Source organism: Scatophagus argus, chromosome 14 (genome assembly GCF_020382885.2).
Source record: "Scatophagus argus isolate fScaArg1 chromosome 14, fScaArg1.pri, whole genome shotgun sequence".
NCBI lineage: Eukaryota > Metazoa > Chordata > Actinopteri > Scatophagidae > Scatophagus > Scatophagus argus.
Genome location: NC_058506.1, coordinates 19,178,806 through 19,199,594, shown reverse-complemented (window position 1 = coordinate 19,199,594; position 20,789 = coordinate 19,178,806). Strand labels below are relative to the sequence as shown.

Below are 20,789 nucleotides of genomic sequence, written 5' to 3'. Positions count from 1 at the left end.
ATGTGAAAGAAGGGAATTCAGCCATGAAAATCTTTTGTCGCTCGAACTGATTCAGAAAGTTTGAGTCGAGAGCTGAGATCCTGTTGCTGCACCAGATGCATCTCGTTGACCGTTCAGACCGCACGCATCGCTGCCACCTGTGTGTGATCAGGTTCGAGACATTAAGGAAGCTGACAAACTGTGTGTGCATGTTAAAATGTTTCCTGCACGAATCACAGCGGCTTCAAAGAGGATACGAGTCGAGTCCATTTCTTTGTGTTTATTTTCACTGAGTGGAGGATTGATGTGCAGTAAGTGATAACGATTTCATTTTGGGAAGGACCAGAGCAAAGACCCGCATTGAGTCTCAGAGGCCAGGTGAGTGTCGATCATTAACTTGTATATTTATTTAATTTTCTATATGATTTTCTTTTCACTCAGATATTCTGTCTGCCTCGTTCTTCTTCCACTGCTGCTAAAGCAAAGCAGCTTGCTCTCTCAGCTCAGTCATTTCCCATCAAGCGTTTCACTCCTGCAGTGCTGGAAAGTAATTTACCCAAGTGCTGTACAGTTTTGAGGTACTTGTACTTGAGTATTTCTACATTCTTGTGATTCTTGTGAGATCTTTGATCTCAAACAAGCCTAAGACAGACAGTTGGTCACAAGAGTTTCACAGCTACAAAGCAGACATTATAGGCACTGTTTTAATTGCCTGTCACATCATGTGGCCAATAAGCACCATGACTGTACTCCTTTTTGCTTGCAGATAATAGATTTATAATTTGTTTTACTGCAGACACTTTCAAGTGGTACATCTAATCTCATAGATGGTGGTTATTGTCCATTCAGGCATATTAATAAACCACGAGCCAACAGCCACGGTCGTCTAAATTTCTGACTCCGTCACGTTCCTCAGTTGTACAAACAGGATGTTTCTGCTCCACCAACAGTTGTGTAAGAAGCAGTCAGATCAGATCTCAGAGTTGAGGGCAGAAATGGAATATGATATTTATGATAAAGTCTCGATTAGTGAATAATCACCTGAAACTAAGAGTCGTCATGTTTCGTTACCTTCGAATGAACCATTTTCATCTACAGAGGGAGCAGGTCTACAGAGGGAGCAGGTCCTCTGGCGGAGTCCACCATGTTTCCACTGTAGTCCAGAACAGACATGTTGAGCACTGGATCTACAGACGGACTGTTAGCTGGACTGTGGGGGGAAAAATGAAACACAAGTCACTACAAGTCAAAGTATTTCCCTCTGAATTGTAGAGCAAAAGTATGAGGTAGCAGTAATGAATAAAGTACAAGTATCTCAAAGTTGTACTTGAGTAAATGCACCAAATCTCTTTTGTATCGACGTGTCCTAACAGCAACTGAGGTTTCGTCCAGTCTTAGAGGAAGTTGACTCCTGGGCACTAGGACCCGTTAGGCCGTACAGCCCGGGTTCCGGCGCTAGGACCGCTCGGACTCTGATCATCTCTTTGTCTCCACCAGTCAGACCCGCCTCCTCCTCCTCCTCCTCCTCCTCCTCTCCGTCCTCTCTGTAGTCTCATTCCGTGTCTCTCTCCATCAGCAGCGGTCTGGATGCTGGCAGGGACAGAAACATGGCTGTGAATCTCGGTAAGAACAGACTGGCCCTGCTGACCGCCTACCAGGACGTCATTGACGAGACCTCGGACACCGACTGGTGAGTCCTGCCGTCCGTCCATCCCTTCAGTCCTGCTTCTCCCCTTCTCCATCTCTTCTTTCTCCTTGTTTCGTTGTACCGTCCCTCGGGGTTTTGTTGTCCGTCTTGGTGCACGCAGTTGATGCGCCGGACAGGACCGAAGCGCATCATCATCATCATCATCATCACACCGTGACTGGTGCAAACTACAGAGAGGGCCGTCAGATCCAGTACAGCTCCACTCAGTCACCACAGACGAGTTGATCTCCTTCGCCTTTTCGTAATTAAGCGCATTCAGCCGCTACGAGCGAAGCTTTAACGCGGTGAAAGTGAGAGTTTTGCTCGGGGTTGGAAAACGCACAGCAGCAGGTTTTCCGCTCTGACCTGAAGTGCACACTGCAGAGTCGGGGCAATGTGCGCTGCCGTGCAACACTGTGTGCGCACTGGACAAATAATTGTGCAAGCGGAGCGCTTTGTCTGCTCTCAGTTTGTCCTCTCTGTGCTCAGTCGGGACCAGGTCCACCCGCAGCCAGCTGGAAGCGATTTCCAGCCTTTTCTGTAAGGCGATGTGTGTTTTTGTGAGGCTTCAGCAGAGGTACGCGAGCCCGGTCCCCAAGTACTGGTGATCCCCTGCATCCCCAAACGAGGGCGGAGAGGAGAGGGGCGAGGCCGGGGTGGTGGGAGGGGAGGGGAGCGGAGGGGAGGGGAGGAAGTGGTGGGGGGGACTTCCATCATCACCCTTTGTGGCTGTTCCTTACTTGGAAATAGTGCAAGAGATGGCAATAAAGATCCTGCTGAAATACTGATGCGTGAAAGTGAAATTACTGCGCCCCCAGACCAGATACTGCGAGAATATCACAGTTCATCACGAAGCAAGTTTCTTATTTATTTATTTATTTTGACAATTGATAAACACCACGTATTTGTAGGCACGTGTGGCAGTTTTATATCAACTACAGCCAAAGTTGCTAAAGAAAATTGTTTCCCTAAGTCTCTAAACACTGAAATTCTGCCATTTTTAATGATCCTCTGAGGACTTAAAAGCCTCAACGTGCACTTTTTATTTTGTGTGAGTAATTTAATATTTATATTTAGTAAATAAATAAAATTTCCAGATTTGCCAGGTGTGTAACTGTGCCCACAGTGAAGCAGCCAACAAGGAAATGCTGGACGTCGGCCTTTCACCACCAGCATGTGAACCCAGAACAGGAATGTTTTCGGCAATCCGAGTGAATAAGAGCCGTTAGCTGCAGGAATTTTATTTGTTTGAGTGTGCCAGGCAGTGAAATTGATTTGTATTCATTTGGAGAAACTGCTGCACCTTTGGGAGTTAATGAGCCAGATAATATTTGACTTTGAGCAGGACTGTAGGTTTAAAGTTAAACTGTAACCTGTTGTCCTTGATCACGATAAGCCCGCAGCCACCACCGTAAGCAGTCTGAAGTCACACTCTGTCATTTTTTAACCTCAGACCTGATGTAATAGTTCTTTTTCTGGCCACACGGGGGCAGCAGAAACAAGTCGTGAACATGACATCGACATATCGTCAGATGACAAGTTGATGGGTTAATCTGGTTGTGGTGATTGATGGTTTTTAAGAGCAGCTGTTGCGTCTGAAAATGGGTGCTGTGAGTGAGCCAAAATGGCGGTCGGATGATGAACTGATTAAATAGAGGCCACAGGTTCAACTGAGGAGTCTCTGGGGTTCCCCTTTCACAGTTTTCACATGTGTGATGTGATCATTTGTGGTGTTATTAAACGTACAGTCTGAACATAATGGCTGATTGATGAGTGACCTCTGATTTTAAAGTCGCTGGAGGTCGCGCAGTGTTTTTAGCTCAGATTACAGATCCTGTTCTGATTCATTTGGAGCCAAACACACTGGAGTCACCATCCTAACTATGAAATGTGAACCTGTGCCATCTGTTGCCGGTCATTAGTGGGAATGAGGTCAGATTGCCTTAAGTACACATGCACTAGTTCTGCTTTCTGTTTGTAGCCGTCGTTGTTTTGGAGCACATTTCGGTTTTGGTTCCACATTTTCTTTCTGGTTTGGACACAGTGGAGGTTTTCACTGCTGAGGAGGTCCCTGTGTAGATACTAAATACTAACACACGCGTATTCATTAACAATTAAAAGGATCATTAGTTGTAACCCTCTAAGTGCTCAATCAGCCCCCCACCAAATCCTAAAATCTGAGCTCTTTTGGGGGTTTAAACACAGTTTTGGTTGCCTTACAGTGAACTGGGGGATTGAGAGTATATAAAATCACATTTACAGGAATTTGACCAAATAAAGATAAAATTCAAACAAAGATAGAAGTGGAGGCTTATCAGGCTGACCTTGTATGCTAGAAATTTTAGAGACTTTGTCCATTATATATGATACAGTGTTGTAAGGATACAGAAAACCATCTGATGCCTCACATTGAGGAATATAAACATTCCTCTGTGCAAAACTCACTTTCTACGTATTTAACAAAATCACACAGTTTTTCTTAGGACACAAATCAGACATAAAAGAATTTCTCTCCATCCGTTTTGCAGTAATGTGGGTTTGTGGTGGCAGCAGGGTATTCCAGACGTCCCTCTGGGGATGGGCTGGAAAACGTTTCTGGGCCCTAATCAGATGCCTCAGCTGGCCCCGTTCAGCATGTTGGAGATCTCTGAACGTCCAAGCTCCTCACACGTCTCTCTAAGGCTGTGGCTGTGGACCGAACCCATTTTGGACACTTGTATCCGTGATCTGGTTCTTTCGCTACCCGGAGCTCGTGGTCCTAGGTGAGGGTTTGGATGTAGATTGAGAGCTTTGCCTTCCGGTTCAGCTTGCTCTTTACCGCAATGCCAGAGTTACTGCTGACGCTGCACCAAACCGTCTGTCCATCTCAAGCTCCTTTTTATTCTCACTCATGAACAAGATCCTGAGGTACTTAAACTCCTTGGTCTGGCACAGCAACTCACTTACAATCCACTGTTTTCTGGCAGAGAACCATGGCCTCAGACCTGGAGGTGCTGATGCTCGGCTGCAGACCACCTCAGTGCGTCACGGTCTGATGAAGCCAACAGAACTGCATCATCTGCAAAAAGCAGAGACACACTCCTGAGGTTTCCAAATGGAAACTCACAGTATTCATGGACAGGTTCTTAACCTTAATGAAAATGGGAATAAAATTTACTAAATGTATGGTTTTAAATGAGGAAATATATTTTCAAAGTATAAGTAAACAAGAAGATGACCAATCACTACAGTCTTCACTGCTACTGACATTTTGGTTGGTACTCAAAAAAGGTTTGACGCCCAGCACATGTGGAAACACATTTCTAACTCTGCTAAAAGCTTTGGGTTGTGTTGTGTTGGCTGTTTGTGTCACAAGTCTGACACTGAGCTCTCCAGGGATTAAAACGTCATTGTCAACTGGTTGTTAACGTTGTTGATCTGGGCAGGAAATTATGTTGGTCCCCCCACACAAATCTCTCTGGACCTCCCTGAACTGTAAAACTGTAAATTACATCTGTCATCGGTCGCTGCGTCATGTTCATGTGAGTGAGATCTTCCAACAATCAACCCCCAAAGCTTAATGTTTCCTTCAGTGGCCTTCAAATGTTTTCTTGTTCCTGTTCGGATGATGATGATGATGATGATAATAATGATGGTGCAGAGGGCCTCAGGGCTGCCCCCGATTTTCACACTTGATGAGATTTGAACAAAGACAGAGACTTCCAAACATGGCTGACCCCAAACAACACAGGACACCCCCCAACACCCCCTCTGTCCTAATAACGTTATACTCACCCAGCTTACAGTGTGTCTGTCTCTGTCTCCATCCTTAGTGACGGGTCAAATTTCTTTGGGCTGTGTCACAAAGTGTTCTTTACTATAGGCCAAATGATTGAGAAAATAATGGAGAAAAGGATTAATCAATAATAAGAAATCATAAGAAAGGCACAGAATATGTTATTTGCCTAAGGCTGAACTTTGCATCTCGTTGGGATCAGGAATACGTGCAGCCAACAAACAGAATCAGAGTTGTAAGTCGATTTAATGATTAGTCGTTCAGCAGAAAAATAAATGGGTTTTTATGATTATTGTTCATCAGTGACATTTGTTGGCTCCCGTATTTTGGTGAAAGCAGATAAAATAAATAATTCCCTGCAAATTTATTTATTTTCAGGTTTGTAGTTTTTGGTATTCTTCTTCTTCTTCGTCTTTTCTTCAAGCTCTGTCTTCATGTAAAGGTTTGATGTCCGTCTCCTGAGTGATTTTCGTGACACGCGAAGCCGTAGAGGTTGACTCATTAATTGCGTGACGTCCTCACATAACTTATCTCAGCCTCCTCACTCACACCGCACTGCAGCTGTGCAGCCTGTTGCTCCGACTTCGAGCTCTGCCGGCTTCTCAGTGTCGGGTCTGACGGCCTCAGCCCTCGCTACGCCATTAGCTGAGGGGCTGAGAGCAGGTACGCGAAACTGCTGAAGCGGTAACGAGCAGGAGGGATTCAGATGACGGGTGAGTATTCAGAGAGACGCTCGGTCTCCCCTGATAACACGGACAATCACCCCGATAAGGACTGTTATGATGAGTTACAAAATGATTCTTGTTTTCATGCGTGGTCTTGGTCAGACATTGTGCTTTAACTTTGTCAGAGTCGTGGCTCTGTGGATGGACACCGGTCCAACACAATGGATTGTGATGAAATTCCCTGCAGACATTCGTGACCCCCAGAGGATTAACCCTCATGCCGGTGGTGGTCATCTGACTTTTCCTGTAGCTCCACCATGCGGTTGACTTTTGTGAAATAGCTCAACTGTTCACTGGATTGTCGTGGAATTTGTTCAAACACCGATAGTCCCGTCGTGATGAAGTGTTAGGACTTTGATGATCGCCATCATTGGGTCAAAGCTTTGTCCAACGCTTTGATTTAAGACTCGCAGAGCTGCTTGCATGGCTGTGAACTCTTCGTCTTGCGTTAATTAGTCTGAGGGATAATCAGCAGCTCGTTTGTATTTCCTCTGCATTTTCTCTTCATTTTCTAATAGTGCAAGAATTTTATGAAAGCAGGAGGATGCATTAAATTGCACCACTGTAATGCATGAACGATTAAAAAAAACAGTCAGAACTCAAAATGCAAAATCAGTGAACACGTCTGCGGGTGCAAACATGAAATGTGCCAAGAACCGTCTGTTTTGGATTGTGCTCATTCAGAGACAACCTTGTTTACCTTGTTGACTACAAGTCCTGCGATGGACAGCGTGCATCACATGACAGCAGGAAGGATGAATACACCAACGGTTGGTCGCACAGGAGGATCAAATCATGCAAGAAGGAATTTACTTAACCAACTTCCCTTAAGAAAAGTTGAATTTCTGAGCTTTCATTAATGGACGGTTATGTGCATGTTCATACTCAGAATATCAGCAGATATTCTAACAAACCAGCTTTAAACTGATGAGGCCATTTTGTTTAGGTTCACTTCATTGATTGTCCGAATTTCAGCTGTAAATACAAGAGACGTAAATAAGACGAGCGAGGCCTCACAGCCTGTTATCATTATTTCATCCAGTGCCTGAAGGAAACGGGAAAGAATGTCGGCTGTCAAACCACAAATGTCAGACTGCAGTGAAGGTGACGCTGTGAAAAGGGCAGTGGGCGAATCAGGGTTATCCGATATCAAACAATCCTCAGACGTCCAGGAATGCTGAGCGCGCCGCGGCTGCTGATTGGCCTGAGGCTGCGGTCACATGACCCTTTGAGCCCCTCCAGCTGTTTGAGGAAGCCGTTACCTGACGAGTCACCTCTGCCAGGCTGACAGAAGAAGAAACGGGTGGTAAGAGGAGCTGAGCAGGAGGGTCGTCGAACTCTGAGTCATGTTTCATTAACTGAAACCCTCAGACAAAGAAGCTTCAGGTCTGACGCATTTGTTTGAACTGTAAACATCTTTTTTTATTTTTTACCCGGCTGTCCATTTTTTTTTAACGTGGTTTTCTTTATTTGCCCCTGGAGAAGCTTTGTATTCGCACTGAGGTCTGGATTCAAGGTCGGTCACGCAGTGTAGTCGAAGAGGTCAAAGGCAGAACAAAACGCAGACAAGAAAACAGCCAGTGGTCATGTTCTTTGGCAGTCTGGGCTCATGTTGTTCTTTGGTGGTGAATTTTGTTTTATTTCTTTGCTCAACTGACCAGGCAGTGAATAAAAGGAAAAACTAGAATAAACGAGTGGAGAAATGTAGTGGATGCAGACAGCTGAGGATGAAAATGATGTGAATCATAAGCTCAGATCTCCGCTGAAAGCTTGCGGTCGCCGCTCCTCGCCGCTGCAGCTGTCCTGGAGACGCGTTAGGGTACTTTTTTTGTTTTTCACCCGTCTGTATAGCTGACCAAACGCAGTCACATGCAGGTCAGCCTCACAGACCTAATGACAGATTCTCCATCAACCTGCGGCGCTCAGCAGGTCAGGAGGCAAACAGGAAGTCTGTTCAGACTCATCAGGTTTGACCTCTGACCTCCTGTCTGAGCTGAGGACCCTCATTCTTCTTCTCTTTACTTTCCGCTCTGTTTCTGTTGCGCGTATTCTCGCCTGAAGTTGCTCTGAATGCAGTCAGGAATGTTGTCTTTTTCTCTCTGCACTGCCTGCACTCACATTAACACAGAACAGGGTCAGTAGCGCAGCATGCGAAACGGGCTTTTGCTTTCATCATGTCTGCTCTTGTGAAACTCACTCGGACATCATCTCCCCGGACAATTAATCTCCGTCCTGTACTGCGCATTTAGGGCTTCTTCACTTACATGGTTTAGGGCCAGTTTTGTTTATTTACTTATTTTTTTTTCCCTTTAACCTCGTGAAACATTTCACCTCCACTCCTCCTCCTTTTCCTCCTCTGGCTGGCGGTGACTCGTGGCGGCTCCATAATGGGGTTGTAACCTTCACTGAATGTCTCAGAGAAACGTGAGATTGCGGTTCGGGCGTGTCAGGCCGAGGTCAGCATCACGATGAGGGATGAGGAGGGTGGTGCGATGCCGCGGTCCAGACGAAGAAACCAGCAAATCAAAAGCAGACCCACACCGGCTTTACAGGGACACTCTGACACTTAGAAAGACTCGTGGAGGGACCAGTTACAACACTGACACGGGAAAACTTCTTTGGTATTGTTACTGAGCTGTAAATTAGAATTAATGATGTTTTTTTCCTCAGTGAAAACTGGATGAATATCAGTGGGAGGAAGAGGTGAACTAACCCTTTAAATGTGTAAATTAAAATGGGAAAACTACCTCTGACAAAGAAAAATCTCAAGGTCCACTGACAATACTGGATTTTTCAGCTGATGGAGATCATGAGATGCAGCTTGTTGTTGTTGTTGTTCATCATATTCTTAAACAGGAATCAAAGCTACATGTAACTATAGAAAGTTATTTACTGAAACACACTCTTGCCACATGGCGAGCCAAAGCAAACAGGCCTGCGGCTGACTGGGGCCGCAGAACAAACTGGTCTGGCTGTTCGGTCTCGTCCTGGACCCTGCAGATTCATTAGAGCTGCTTACTGTTGCTGTTTTTGACCCCAGACTCATGTTAGCTAACATGAGGGATTCAGTGAACTGTGTCGAAATGGTTTTCCCCAGGTGGACTTGGTGGTATCGCCCCCTGAGGCAGCAAATGATGGAGGTTCTTTGTGTTTATTGCACAACACTGAGCCATGTACAGGGAGCAGGGAGGTTATACAGCTGGAGGCTGCTGCAGCGGGCTGGATGGAAAATTAATTCGGAGCTCGATTATTATTTTTTTTCTTGTTTGTGAAACTGTTCTGAGAGTTTGGCATATCAGGTTGACATCTGGAAATAACCAGCGAGGGTCTCTGATTAAACTTGGCTCTGATGTGATGTCAGTGGTGTATTTGGATGTTTTCAAAGGGCCGTTCCTCTGAGGAGATAAGTTTAATGAATCTTATTGTGCTCTGTGCTGGTGAAAGTGAAGGTCAAGTCGGAGTTTTTCTTCCTCTGGATCCTCCCTGCTGATCTGCTCTGCTCACTGATTCCAAACTCTTTTGATATTTGTGGGTTCACCTTCGAAATCTTATGATTACTGACATTCAGGTTTTCTTTTCATACCAACAGAGTTGCAATATCAAAGTCTGCACTGACCACCTTCAGTCCTGCTTTCAGCCTCGTCCTGTAGGAAGCATGAGTTTGACTTTAGTTGTCCCTTCGCTTGTCCTTAGTACTGAAGTGCAAAACCAGTGATATTCAGCCTCCTTGTTTTTAGTGCTAATTAGCAAATGTTAGCATGCTAAGTAGAGATAGCATGGTGAACCTGCTAAACAGCAGCAGGTTTGCATGGAGATGTTAGCACTTAGTTGAACTAAGTGCACACTCCCAAACAAAGACAGCTTCTTTGTTCACCTGCTGTGTTCCCCACTGAAGCAGGAAGTTTGGCCGTTAAAAACAAGTGGAGGGACTGTTGGACCAGAACAAACCGTGGAAATGATAAGGGATTTCGTAAATGTGTGTTAGGAACAAGAGAGTATTTTACTGTTTTGCTGTGCTCCCCTGTTCAATATTCTACTAGCACACCGTTAACCCTCATCCTAACCGTCAAGCTGGGGAACGTTAGGACCCTAAGAACATTAGGACCTTGTGAGAACCCATGTTGAACTGGGGGACACAGGGCCCTTATGTTCCCATAATGTGCCATATTAAAGTGGGGAGCAGAAGATCCTGGGAGCGTAGGAGTGACCCTGGTCATTGAGTCAAAATCCAGCCTTCTCTGAAATGAACAGTCCCCTTTAAAAGCGCGAGTCAGTGAAGGGAAATGAAACTCTGTCTGAGTGTCGACGCTGTCATTTTGGTGCCGCTCTCAAAGGTTTTGAGCCAACAAGCGCCGTGGTACAAGAGGGAGCTTTCAGTTTGTAACCTCGAAGCTTTTCTGAATTTCTTTTTCCTCTTTGTGAATCATTTGCACTCTGCCCTCACAGTTATAACAGGAGGAGGAGGACGAGGAGGAGAGGGAGATTAAATTGGCCAGAAAAGAGAAGTCAGTCAGCTCTTATTTTTAGCTTGGCTTTCACACATAGAAGACATTTTAAATTACAACCAGAGTTGCAGAACTCATCCCTTTTTTGTAGTAGCAAAGCACTGAGAAATCATGCAAAAGTGAACCTGTATTTCATTTTTGCAGACACAATGAGAAGAATCAAAAAAGGTTTGAACACATTAACACAATCTATTAAATGAAAATAAGCCCAAGGGATAAATTTAAAGCATATAAAGCAGGAGGCACAGGCCAACATTAGTTATCTCTTAGATGTGATCAGTCGTCCTACACCAGGACTAAACCATGAATTAAACCTAACATTTTTGATGAAATCAGTGTTAGATTATGTTAAATCTAATAATTAAGTTATGTCTTACGTCTTAGATTGGATCCAATTAAACAAGAAAAATTTTCATGTTGTTCTTGTGTACAGCAAGTGAGCCAGAAGACTTTCAATGAGATTTCTGCTGCCCGGTCAGTGACTTTGATTAGAACGAACATGTCGCCGTCAGTCTTTACATGAACCCAACGTCAACACTCGAGTGTCTCTGTGAAGCTCATGGTGTCGTCATTCACCCACAAGCAGAACTTTCTGACCGTTTAAACAGCAGAAGTGAGCAGTTCAGTGGTGGAAGAAGTTACTGACTCACCGGCCAAAGCGACGTGTAGGTGAAAATGATCCACCACAGTAATAACTCGCCTTTTTCGTGTCACATATGCATTCATTTTAGTTCATTTATGTTGAACACAAACTTAAAGTAGGGACGAAATTTGAAGCACAATTATTTTAATGTATTGATCAACAGTTAATCAGTTCAAGTATTTGCCATTAAATCTAATCTCTTACTTTGGCCCTGACGTCCTTTCACTGCTGCACTGCAACCAGATTTTAGGTAGTAACAACAGTAGTTAAACTGTATTTCACACTATGGTGGGTAAATTTTGTGGTTAATCTGCGGTTCATCAAATAAAGAAAAAAATAGAATAAAATTAAATAAGCACAGCGCGATTTAGATGAACAGGCTGCTGAAGTTAATCGAGACACAGCACAGCACAGCACAAATGAGGGTTTAGTCCAGAGGAGACAGCAGGTTGACAAGGACGAACCCAAGTGTGGAAAGATCTGACTGCAGTACCCCGACATGGCCAGCAGGAGAATCGCTCACATCGAGTCGAGACTCGAGCTCAGAGATGAGCTCACTTCCTCATTTCTTCAACTGAGTCACTTTTATAAATGAGGCTCCCGTTCAAAACCGCCAGACCTCGTCAGCGTTTATTAAAAAGAGGTGTTTCAGATGATGAGGTGCGGCGTTGATCCGCAGCTGTTTCACATCAGTTTTCGATGTTTTTCCCATATGAAATTCAGAGGCCGCTTGTCAGTCATGTATTGTGGAGCCTTACTGAAGTGATGACACGCGTGTTTGCGTCTCAGGCTGACGCCCCCACAGGCCTGACAGACGGGCCGCCGTGATTAAAGGGAAAATTGAGGGGTGACTTTGCGAGGGGAAGGAAAGCTGTGATTACAAGCGTTTCTTTTTAAGGTAGTTTAAATGATCACAAAGTGTGTGATGCTGTTGTGTGTGTGTGTGTGCGTCAGCCTGCAGAGGTGTAGCATGAGAGCCGTGGTGATACAAGCAGTAGCGGTTTTGCCGGGGCGGCATTTTTTCATGACACAAGGGGGGCGGCACAAGTGCTTGGAAAAAAAAATAAATGCGCCGCTACATGGTTTTCTATTATTTGTGATATCGCCGTGTGGAGAATCGGCAAATTGGCGCCCCCTGCAGCTGCAGGCGCACCTGCTTGCTGAGAAGGTGCCGTACACTGAAGCTGTGTGTGAGAAAGGTAAAGGGGAGGGGCGGCGGACAGGTCACCTCTGGGTCTCTCCCAAATTGAACAGGCAGGCGGGAATCTACTGTATAAAATGGTTAAAGTCAGTCACACCTTGACTTTCTTCCATATAACGCACATTTCATTCATAACGTTATAAATACAGGCCTATAATTCCTGCACATTTTTGTTTTTCTGAATTGTGTGAAACGGCCAAATAAAAATAGGTCATACAAAACGATTCTGTGGTCACCAAGGTGAATTGGTTTAGTCTTGAGTCCTGGTCCTGAGTGACAGTGTTGGGAAATTCGTTGATTGTCGAGTGCCGAGTAAACGATGGACAGAAAAAGGTCAAAGCCATCAGGTGCATAATTTAGGATAAAAAGAAAAGAAGGAGAGGTGAAACGAGCTAAAGAGGAGGTTCGGAGGGGGTCTCGCCCGGGGAATAATTCAATGTAGAGCCGCCACTGGATACAAGGCCGAGGCTGTCTGTGAATAAACGAGCAGGAAAAGACTAAAGCAGCCTTGTGTGTTGGTCTTTTTCAGTTTTCTTCAGTCAAAAGCAGATAAAAGTCTTCTGTGGCTGTCGTAACGAGAGTGAGACCGAGCCCATCGTTTCTTAATCGCGTTTCCGGGTGTTTGGTGAGTAACAGCCACAGTAACGTGTGAGGAGTTCTCGTCGAGGCTTCAGTCTCTTGAATGCAGATGGAGCTGGACTGTCCTCACACCGAGACTGAGTGGACTTCCTGTTTCTTGCGATGGATGAGTCACATTCATTGGTTACTTCAGGTCAGTGCACACCAGAGTCACCCTGTCCCTTTTTCCTGGCAATGTGATCACATTCGGCACCGTTAGATTTTTTATTGTTGTTTTTTTTTCTGCAAGATTTGATGATGAGAGCATCAAAACATGACACATGCAAATGATTTGCCATAAGATGGACAACGCGGTAAGAACAAAAGATGGAGTGTGATGTATGGCAGCTGTTAAATAACCACCACTGCTGATAAAAGTCTGAAGTAACTGAGGTGTTGATGTTCACTGACGACACGTTGTTTGAGTCCTGTCACGTTTTGTCACGTTCGCTCCTGGAAGTTGTGTTAGCCTGAATAAATTTGACAGATTTTCAGGACAAGCAGATTTCTGCCTTGTTTTTTTGGCATTTGGAGGTGTTGTGTCTTGAACCACAGACTGGGCCTGATGAGACAGACGGGGTGCGTTGGGACAGAAGTAGGACTGACGCTGCTGCCAGTCTGAGCTCTGACTGGATTCAGATTGGAATTCAATGTAGTCCAGCCTCTGTTCCCGGACCAGGTCTGACACCTGACCCCTGGGCCAAACGTAATGGCTTTTTTTAAAGAGCCAACACAGCGGACTTAACTGTCACTGTATCTGCTGTCTGATGACGTCTGAAGATTCAGTGTGGTAGGTAAATAAATGCCGTTCTTTCTTTTTCATGTATGCTTTGATTTCAGAAGCGAAACCTTTATTGTCATTATACTTCCAGTAATTTGATGCTGAGATCCTAATGTCTCAATCCACAGCACCTATTTTGTGAGCTTCCTCCACCTCCTCTTCATCGCTCCCCATTTCCGGTCCTCCTCCGTTCTCCCTCTGCTCTCCTCTCAGCTCCTACTTTGTCCTGAGGTTGTTTTGGAGTACATTTGTCCACACCCCTTCTTTTATTCCTGCCTCCTCAGAGAGATGACTGAAGGATAAATCTGTATTTTTGGAAACATTTTGTCGTCGCTGCCTCTCTGTATCCCTGTCAACGAGAACAAAAAAACCCCCCAAAAGATAAAAAGACTCTCACCGCGTTCCTCTGCTCCGTTCACACTGAACCTACAGACACTACAGACACTGACACAGTTCAAACAAACAGTTTGTCCCTCTGAGTAAACAAAGGATGGAGGGACGGAGGCCAGTGATTGTCCACAGTGGACGTCTGAGTCACCGCGACACTGAGAGAGAGGAACAGCATCACTCTTATCTGTGTGTGTGTGTGTGTGTGTGTGTGTGGTCAGTCGGTCATGACTGGACCTTCATCTGCAGGACAAACCACTAACTTTGATCTGGACTGCATCTGAATTAAATTCCACTGAATTTCTAAAATCTGACGTTTTGCAATTTCAAAACTTTTATCTATTTATTTTTTTTAACTGCTTCAGTTCCTAAATTAAAGCTCCGCCTGAACAGACTGTTTGGTGACGAAAACGTGTTTTAGGTTATGGAGGTCACAACGAACCACAGGGGCAGCAGTTTACTGGGCTCTTTTCAATCACAAGTCGGCGTTTGACGAGAGAAGCTCGACTGTGAAACGCAAATAACAAATTGCAGTTTGATTCGGTTAAAAGGTTTTAAACGATTTTCTGTATTTGAAGAAGGAATGAGAGCAGGACGGCAGACAGAAGCAGTCAGCGATGGGAGAGGGGAGCCAATGAGGATCTGGGAAGGGATAGAAACTGAAACTGTAGTGGCTAAAGAGGTCAATGGAGGGGGGAAGGGTGTAAATACTGAAATACTGCTGACAACAGGCCAAAGTGTGTGTGTGTAGTGTGTGTGTGCGAGTCTATGATTAAGATCCAATTAGGATCATCTTCATTTCAAAGTTTTTCACTTTTTTCTTTCCGGATATCCTGATTGTTTCTTGATTGTCATGAGATGATATTTTTTTTATCTTCAGCTGCAGTTTGTTTCTGGCAGTTTAGCCAAAAATAAACGTTCATCCTTGAAGTGTTAAATGAGGCAAACTCCTGGTGTCGATGCAGTAATTTAAGACCTCCATTAGTTTCCATCTCCAGCCTGTGAGAAGGAAACCAGCTTCAACAGAATGTAAATACTGCAATAACCAAACGTAATACCACATTAACGCAGATCTAAAAGCATCATCACTGAGAGTTTATCTCACAACACGTATCTTTGTATCCTCTCACTGTATAACTTTCTTGCTGCTCTTTTCAAAATGCTCACAAAATATGAACTGAGTCTTGGGTGAGGAATTTGGGGTCTAGTGGATTTGGTTTGGAGGGTTTAACAGCCTGATGTCTCTGACAGGCTCATGGTGAAAATCTTCTAAAACCTTTCACCCCTGGCTGTGCAGATTAGAGCGGGATTTTCTGGTCTGGCTCAAGCGCTGTATCTTGGTGATGTTCAGCTTGCCGTCCCGTGAGACTCTGAGATTTCTTTTCACTGGAAGACAAAAGCGTTCAGTCTGCAGCTCTGCAGCCAGAAGCTGAAGAACAGTGGAAGAAGGAAGACGAGACGTGTTATTTGTCCGTATTTCTCTCCTGGCTCTGAGGAGCTGGACCAGTTTAGAGTAATGTGAACTGCTTTACCTCCACTGGGGGGTTCACAGTGAAGTCTGACGGTTTACTGTAGCTCCTTGCTGTAATATTAACTGTCCACATTGGAGGAGAGAGACTTTAGTTAACCTGCAGCTTCTTCTTCTGCAGACAACCAGAAAGTCCACATTCTGTTTTGTGCCAAAAGCAGATTTTTTTGTTGGCCCAAATGAAGGCCGTAAATAGTGTGTAGTTTTCTAAATGATCCTCATGTCAGAGCAGATGGTTCCTGTGTTGGCCTTGGCGAGAGACGAGTCCAGACTACATGCTTGAACCCTGAATGTCTAAACAAGAGCTGGATGCGATGGAGTCAGTCAACCTCACATCCGATTCAAAAAGCCTTTTCCCAGTGGACCCACGCTGTAAAGAGTGTTGACAGGACTCCTGCAAGGTCAGGTGTCATAAAGTTTAAAACCATATTGCTTTAATGTGTTATTACACTGATGCCAGAGCCCATTTGTTTTTATGTGCATTATGTCCCAGAGTGTAAAGCCAGTGGAGCCACACTATGCAGAAGCAAACCAGAAAGAGAGGAAAAAAACTTCTTATTCATGTAAACGCCGCAGAGTCCAGTCCAGCGGCCTCGTTCATAACCGTGTGCACAGAAAAGAGCTTGAAATGTGCATAAATGTGCATTTATACAAATGTATAAATGTGTAGAAATGGTAGGACAGCGTCCATCGGTGGACATTTGGCAGGTGCTGCCCTTTAATGTCTCTGCTGTGTATTCAGGGCAGGCTGTGCAGCGAAATGTGTCCGACAAACCAAACAATCAGCTGATAAATGGAGAAAATAATGAGCAGGTGAAGGCGTATTTTTCTTAGCTTTTGGTGCTCTTTTCAGCCTTGTAGTTGTAGATATCAGATTGTACAGCTGTGGAAACTGTGTGTGTGTGTGTGTGTGGGCGCAGCGATGTCCGACCTGCCCTGACCCTCACTCTGCAGCTATCTCAGCTGTTGGCTGCTCGGTGAATTTCTGAAACTTGTAAATCAGTGTGTGGAAGTGGAGGAAGAGTCCCAGCTGTGGAGCCTCACCCCTCCGGCCTGCAGCCGTTATTCCTTCCACATGCGTCCGTCTCTGGATGTTTTTTATTGTCCTGTGAGGACCTGAATGAAATCCGCAGCCAAAGATTTCTGCGAAGGCGAGGCGGCGAACAGCTGAAATAAGCCTCTCGTATGTTTACATTACTGTTTAAATTGGAGTTTGGGTGTAAGTGATGGTGCTCGTCCAACCCTCCATGTGTCAGCGCTGCAGTTCCTATGAGGGACGTTCCAGCTATTGTCTGCATGTGTCATTCGGTGACTGAAAAGCTGGATAATGGCTTTCAGATGTGGGGTGCTGTGGTTATGGAGGAAGACTATTGTGTGGTAACACTCCAAAATGCTTTTCATGAGACATTTAATGACTTCCAGTGTTTTAATAACCTGGAACCTAAATGGGTGGACTTGGCTTGTGCTGAACTGATTGCTGCAGTCAGCTGGAGTGACGGCTGAAACGAATTAACAAAGTCACTGAAGTTTCCTCTCGGCAAACGGCCCCTAAGATAAGTGAGGAACGATCAGCATCAAGTTTATCACCATGTAGGTTTTTAAATATGAGGAATTTTGGTATTTTGACGAATCGCAATAAAAACAATAAGCGAAAAGAGGACTACAAAACTCAAGATTCACTGAAATAGAAATTTACAACAATTTATACAAAATTGCGAACTGCGACAGACAGTCTTCATCCACACACACTGACTGTGAGACATTTACAGCACCGCGTAGTTTGGGCGAATCATCAAATGCAGTCTTTAATCTGCAAAAACATCCTCTCGAACGAGTCACTGAAGGTGCCTTCACACCTGAGCTGTTTGGTTTGTTTGGCCCGGTGTGAAAGCTGTCCATCAAACTCTGCTTTGGATTGAACAAACACACACGGGAGACGAGCGTTGGTGTCCCGTGTGAAACCAAAACGTTAGTTTGTTTTTGGTTATGCTTTAATAAGGTTAAGTTGCATCGAGTTAACAGACTTCAGGTGTGGGCGTGTCTCCACTTGCAGGTCTGCACTGCTGCTTCCTTTGCTTTCCCCCCTTATTAAAAAATTAAAAATGAAACCTCTGAAATTATTTCAACGAGTTGCCTGGCATCTAAAAAGCTGCCTCTGCTGTGAATTCACAAGCTTATTTTAAACCATTTCCAACACTGACACACGATCAGGTGATGCAGGCCTTGTGACACTCCTACCGAACTGAACCGACCCAAACACGGCGCTGTTGGCGTGAATGCTGTCTGACTCGACAGCCGATCACGTCTGGTGACTCGGCGCTGAGCTCTAAAAATATTCCACGTGTCGACCCTGATCTTTATTGTTTACATTTATAGCTTTTATCACTGACACTCGCTCCCTACTGTATAATGTGACAGGAGCAGGGACGACACTGCAGGTTGACGTGGTTGGTCCATAGTTTTGTCCTTGGAGGGACAAAATCAAACACCTGTTGTGTTGTTAGGATGTAAAATGGATCCCAAGTTCCCTTTACTGACTGACTTCCTGTCACTCTGCCCGCTCAAGCATAACATAGCTGAGGCTAAGGCTACATTTGCCACTACTAGCATAACACACCCCAATATCTGACTGTTGTCAGCTGTCAGCAATGGAGTGGGATTGTGGGTAATGTAGGCTCCAGCTTTAATTTGGGGGGAGTTTTTGTTTCTTTAGGAGAGGGAACGTTTCACAAGAGTCGAGAGGAGGGGTTAGATGATCCTGTACAGAGCTGTTTCTTGTGTGTTAACTCCTTTTGTCAATTTTTCTTTCAGTTTTGTTTTTCTTCAGTTTGGCCAAGCTGAGCTACATTTCAAATATGCTGCGCTAACCACTAATGGAGGAAAAAGGGAAAGTAAAGACTGTTTGACTGCTAAATTTCCTCCCAAATTACACCAGAAAATTAGTGCATTTATTTATAACGCTCCACAGTAGATGTTTCCTTATGTGAACTAGCTGTGATGTGAAGCTGCCTGTCAAATGTTTCTCACTGACTGTGTGATTGCCTTCAATCATGTGACGCTACATCATCACTAAATCAGCTGTGCTGGTGTGTAGTTTCAGTTGAGATGAAATCCAATTTGTGCTCCAGCAGACGCTCTTGTTTCTCTGTGCAATATAAATACGGTTTATTGGGATCGTTACTGAAGACGGTCACTTGCACTAAACTCTGTTTCCATGCCGACATTCACTGGGATGTGAGATGAAGCGCGCTCCACATTTTATCATATCGTGTGACATCATGTGATACGGAAACGAAGGAGGCCACAACAAACTATTACTCCGACATCCACCTTTACACCGTCACTGTTTATACTGACTCTGGAGCTGTGAACACGACGCCTGCAGTAAAAAAAGGTGATAGTGAATAACAAAGCCCGGGGCAGGCTGCAGGTGATGGTGTCGGGGGTTTTGTATGAAAACCAAACTGTGATAGGTGAAGTGTTTCCACACAGACGTGTCATCCTTGTCCTCGGCGTTCGCCTTCTCCTCTTCATCGATCTCAGACTCTCTCAGGTCGTCACGTGGGGATCAGCCTCCATCACAGCTTCCTGTTTCTTCAGCCCTGCGAGCTCTCCACTGCTCTCCCTCATCTCTTCTTCTCTTATCATTATCCATCTGTTTCTTCCTCGTCATCTTCCTCCTGTCTGGCTTGATTTCCACCATAATTAAATTCAGTTTGCTGCGTTTCTGTCCCACTCCTCTCTTCCTCATGTGTTAGCAGAGGAAGCCCCCCCCCACACACACACACTTGATGTTTCTATAAATGAACTCCAGGTGGGGAAACGTGCTGTAATCTACTGAAATAAACCCATATTCATGCTGCCATCCCCCACCTCCTGCTCGTGCCTCTCACTGCCTCCTCACATCATGTGTTCGCTGGATGACGGCTCAAGCTTAGGGATTTATGGAAGTGATTTATGGGAGGGAGCTTCCAGTCGCTGCAGAGGTGCAGGACGCTTCATATGTTCTTACCTGCTGTAACGTGCGGTTGTTGTGAAGGAAGTGAAGTCAGAGTTTTTAGGAAGAGAGACTATAAATAGCGGATGTGTTGAAGTTATTTCTTGACAAGAATTCATTTTGTAGTGTTTTAAATTCCCTTTTTTGGGTCAGTTGTGGTGAGAGGCAGCAGATTTGGTGGGAAGATGTGGCAGCAGGTTGTTCTTTCAGAGCATGATTCAGTGCAGTGTCCCGTCTGACACGCACAGCAAACCAGGATCGAGCCTGGTGAGTGGGAGAAGGGAAACGAATGTATTCGGTTGTAATGAATGAACCCAATTAGTGCTGCTGTAAACCAAACTAAACGCAAAAGTCTTTATCTCTCATGGAAAAAATAATCGTCTCAGTGCTTTTCCTGGACGTCATCATTTGTGGGTGCCTTTTGAAATCTTTACATATGATACGACAACATGAAACAAAAGACTGTTTTCTGGCCTGCAGCTGATGTAGTGCGGTTAAAACACAAGAGCGACTTGTATAAGGAAAGAAAGAAGAAATCATCTCCGACTGTCAGCAGGACAAACAAAGTGGTTGGGGTCCGAAGTCTTTATGATGCCAGACGTCGTACGCAAAACAAACGTCTGTTTCTGTTTTTGCAGAAGACTCAGCAGCTGAGCAACAGTCTTCATCCTGCTGCCGTGATGAAATCCTGGATGCTATGAAGCAGCATCGATATTTACATCTGTTTCTCTTGTCATATGACCTTACGTAAAATTCAGTTCACCCAAAAAAGTAGCTATCAGCTTTTTTTTCTTAGGAAGGAACTTGCCAAAGGTGGAATGATTCAGCTCCATTTCCACACACGACTGAGAATCCTACTGAGCGTGTGCAGAGTTAACACTCGTCATCACTCGTACTTGTTTCTGATTGGAGGAGCTCCGTGTCTTAACAGCTGCCCCTACAGTAGTAAACTGATGGTTCAGT

General features: G+C 44.8%; 1 protein-coding gene and 1 long non-coding RNA gene across 5 annotated transcripts in view; one reads left to right on the top strand and one right to left on the bottom strand.

The window, feature by feature from the left end:
* On the bottom strand, nucleotides 1-1,498 carry LOC124071293. The gene is made up of 3 exons (XR_006845313.1): nucleotides 1,307-1,498; nucleotides 1,051-1,189; nucleotides 1-137 (listed from the first exon to the last, which is right to left on the bottom strand). It is a non-coding gene; the product is annotated as an uncharacterized LOC124071293 (long non-coding RNA).
* A 45-nt stretch (nucleotides 1,499-1,543) lies between these two features.
* Nucleotides 1,544-20,789, top strand: part of dbn1 (drebrin 1) — a 75,820-nt gene continuing 56,574 nt past the window's right edge. For all 4 annotated transcript variants that reach the window (XM_046411845.1, XM_046411844.1, XM_046411843.1 and 1 more), the window contains exon 1: nucleotides 1,544-1,669. In XM_046411845.1, the coding sequence (XP_046267801.1) occupies nucleotides 1,587-1,669 (83 nt within the window). In that variant the 5' untranslated portion in view covers nucleotides 1,544-1,586. The remainder of the gene's footprint in view (nucleotides 1,670-20,789) is intronic.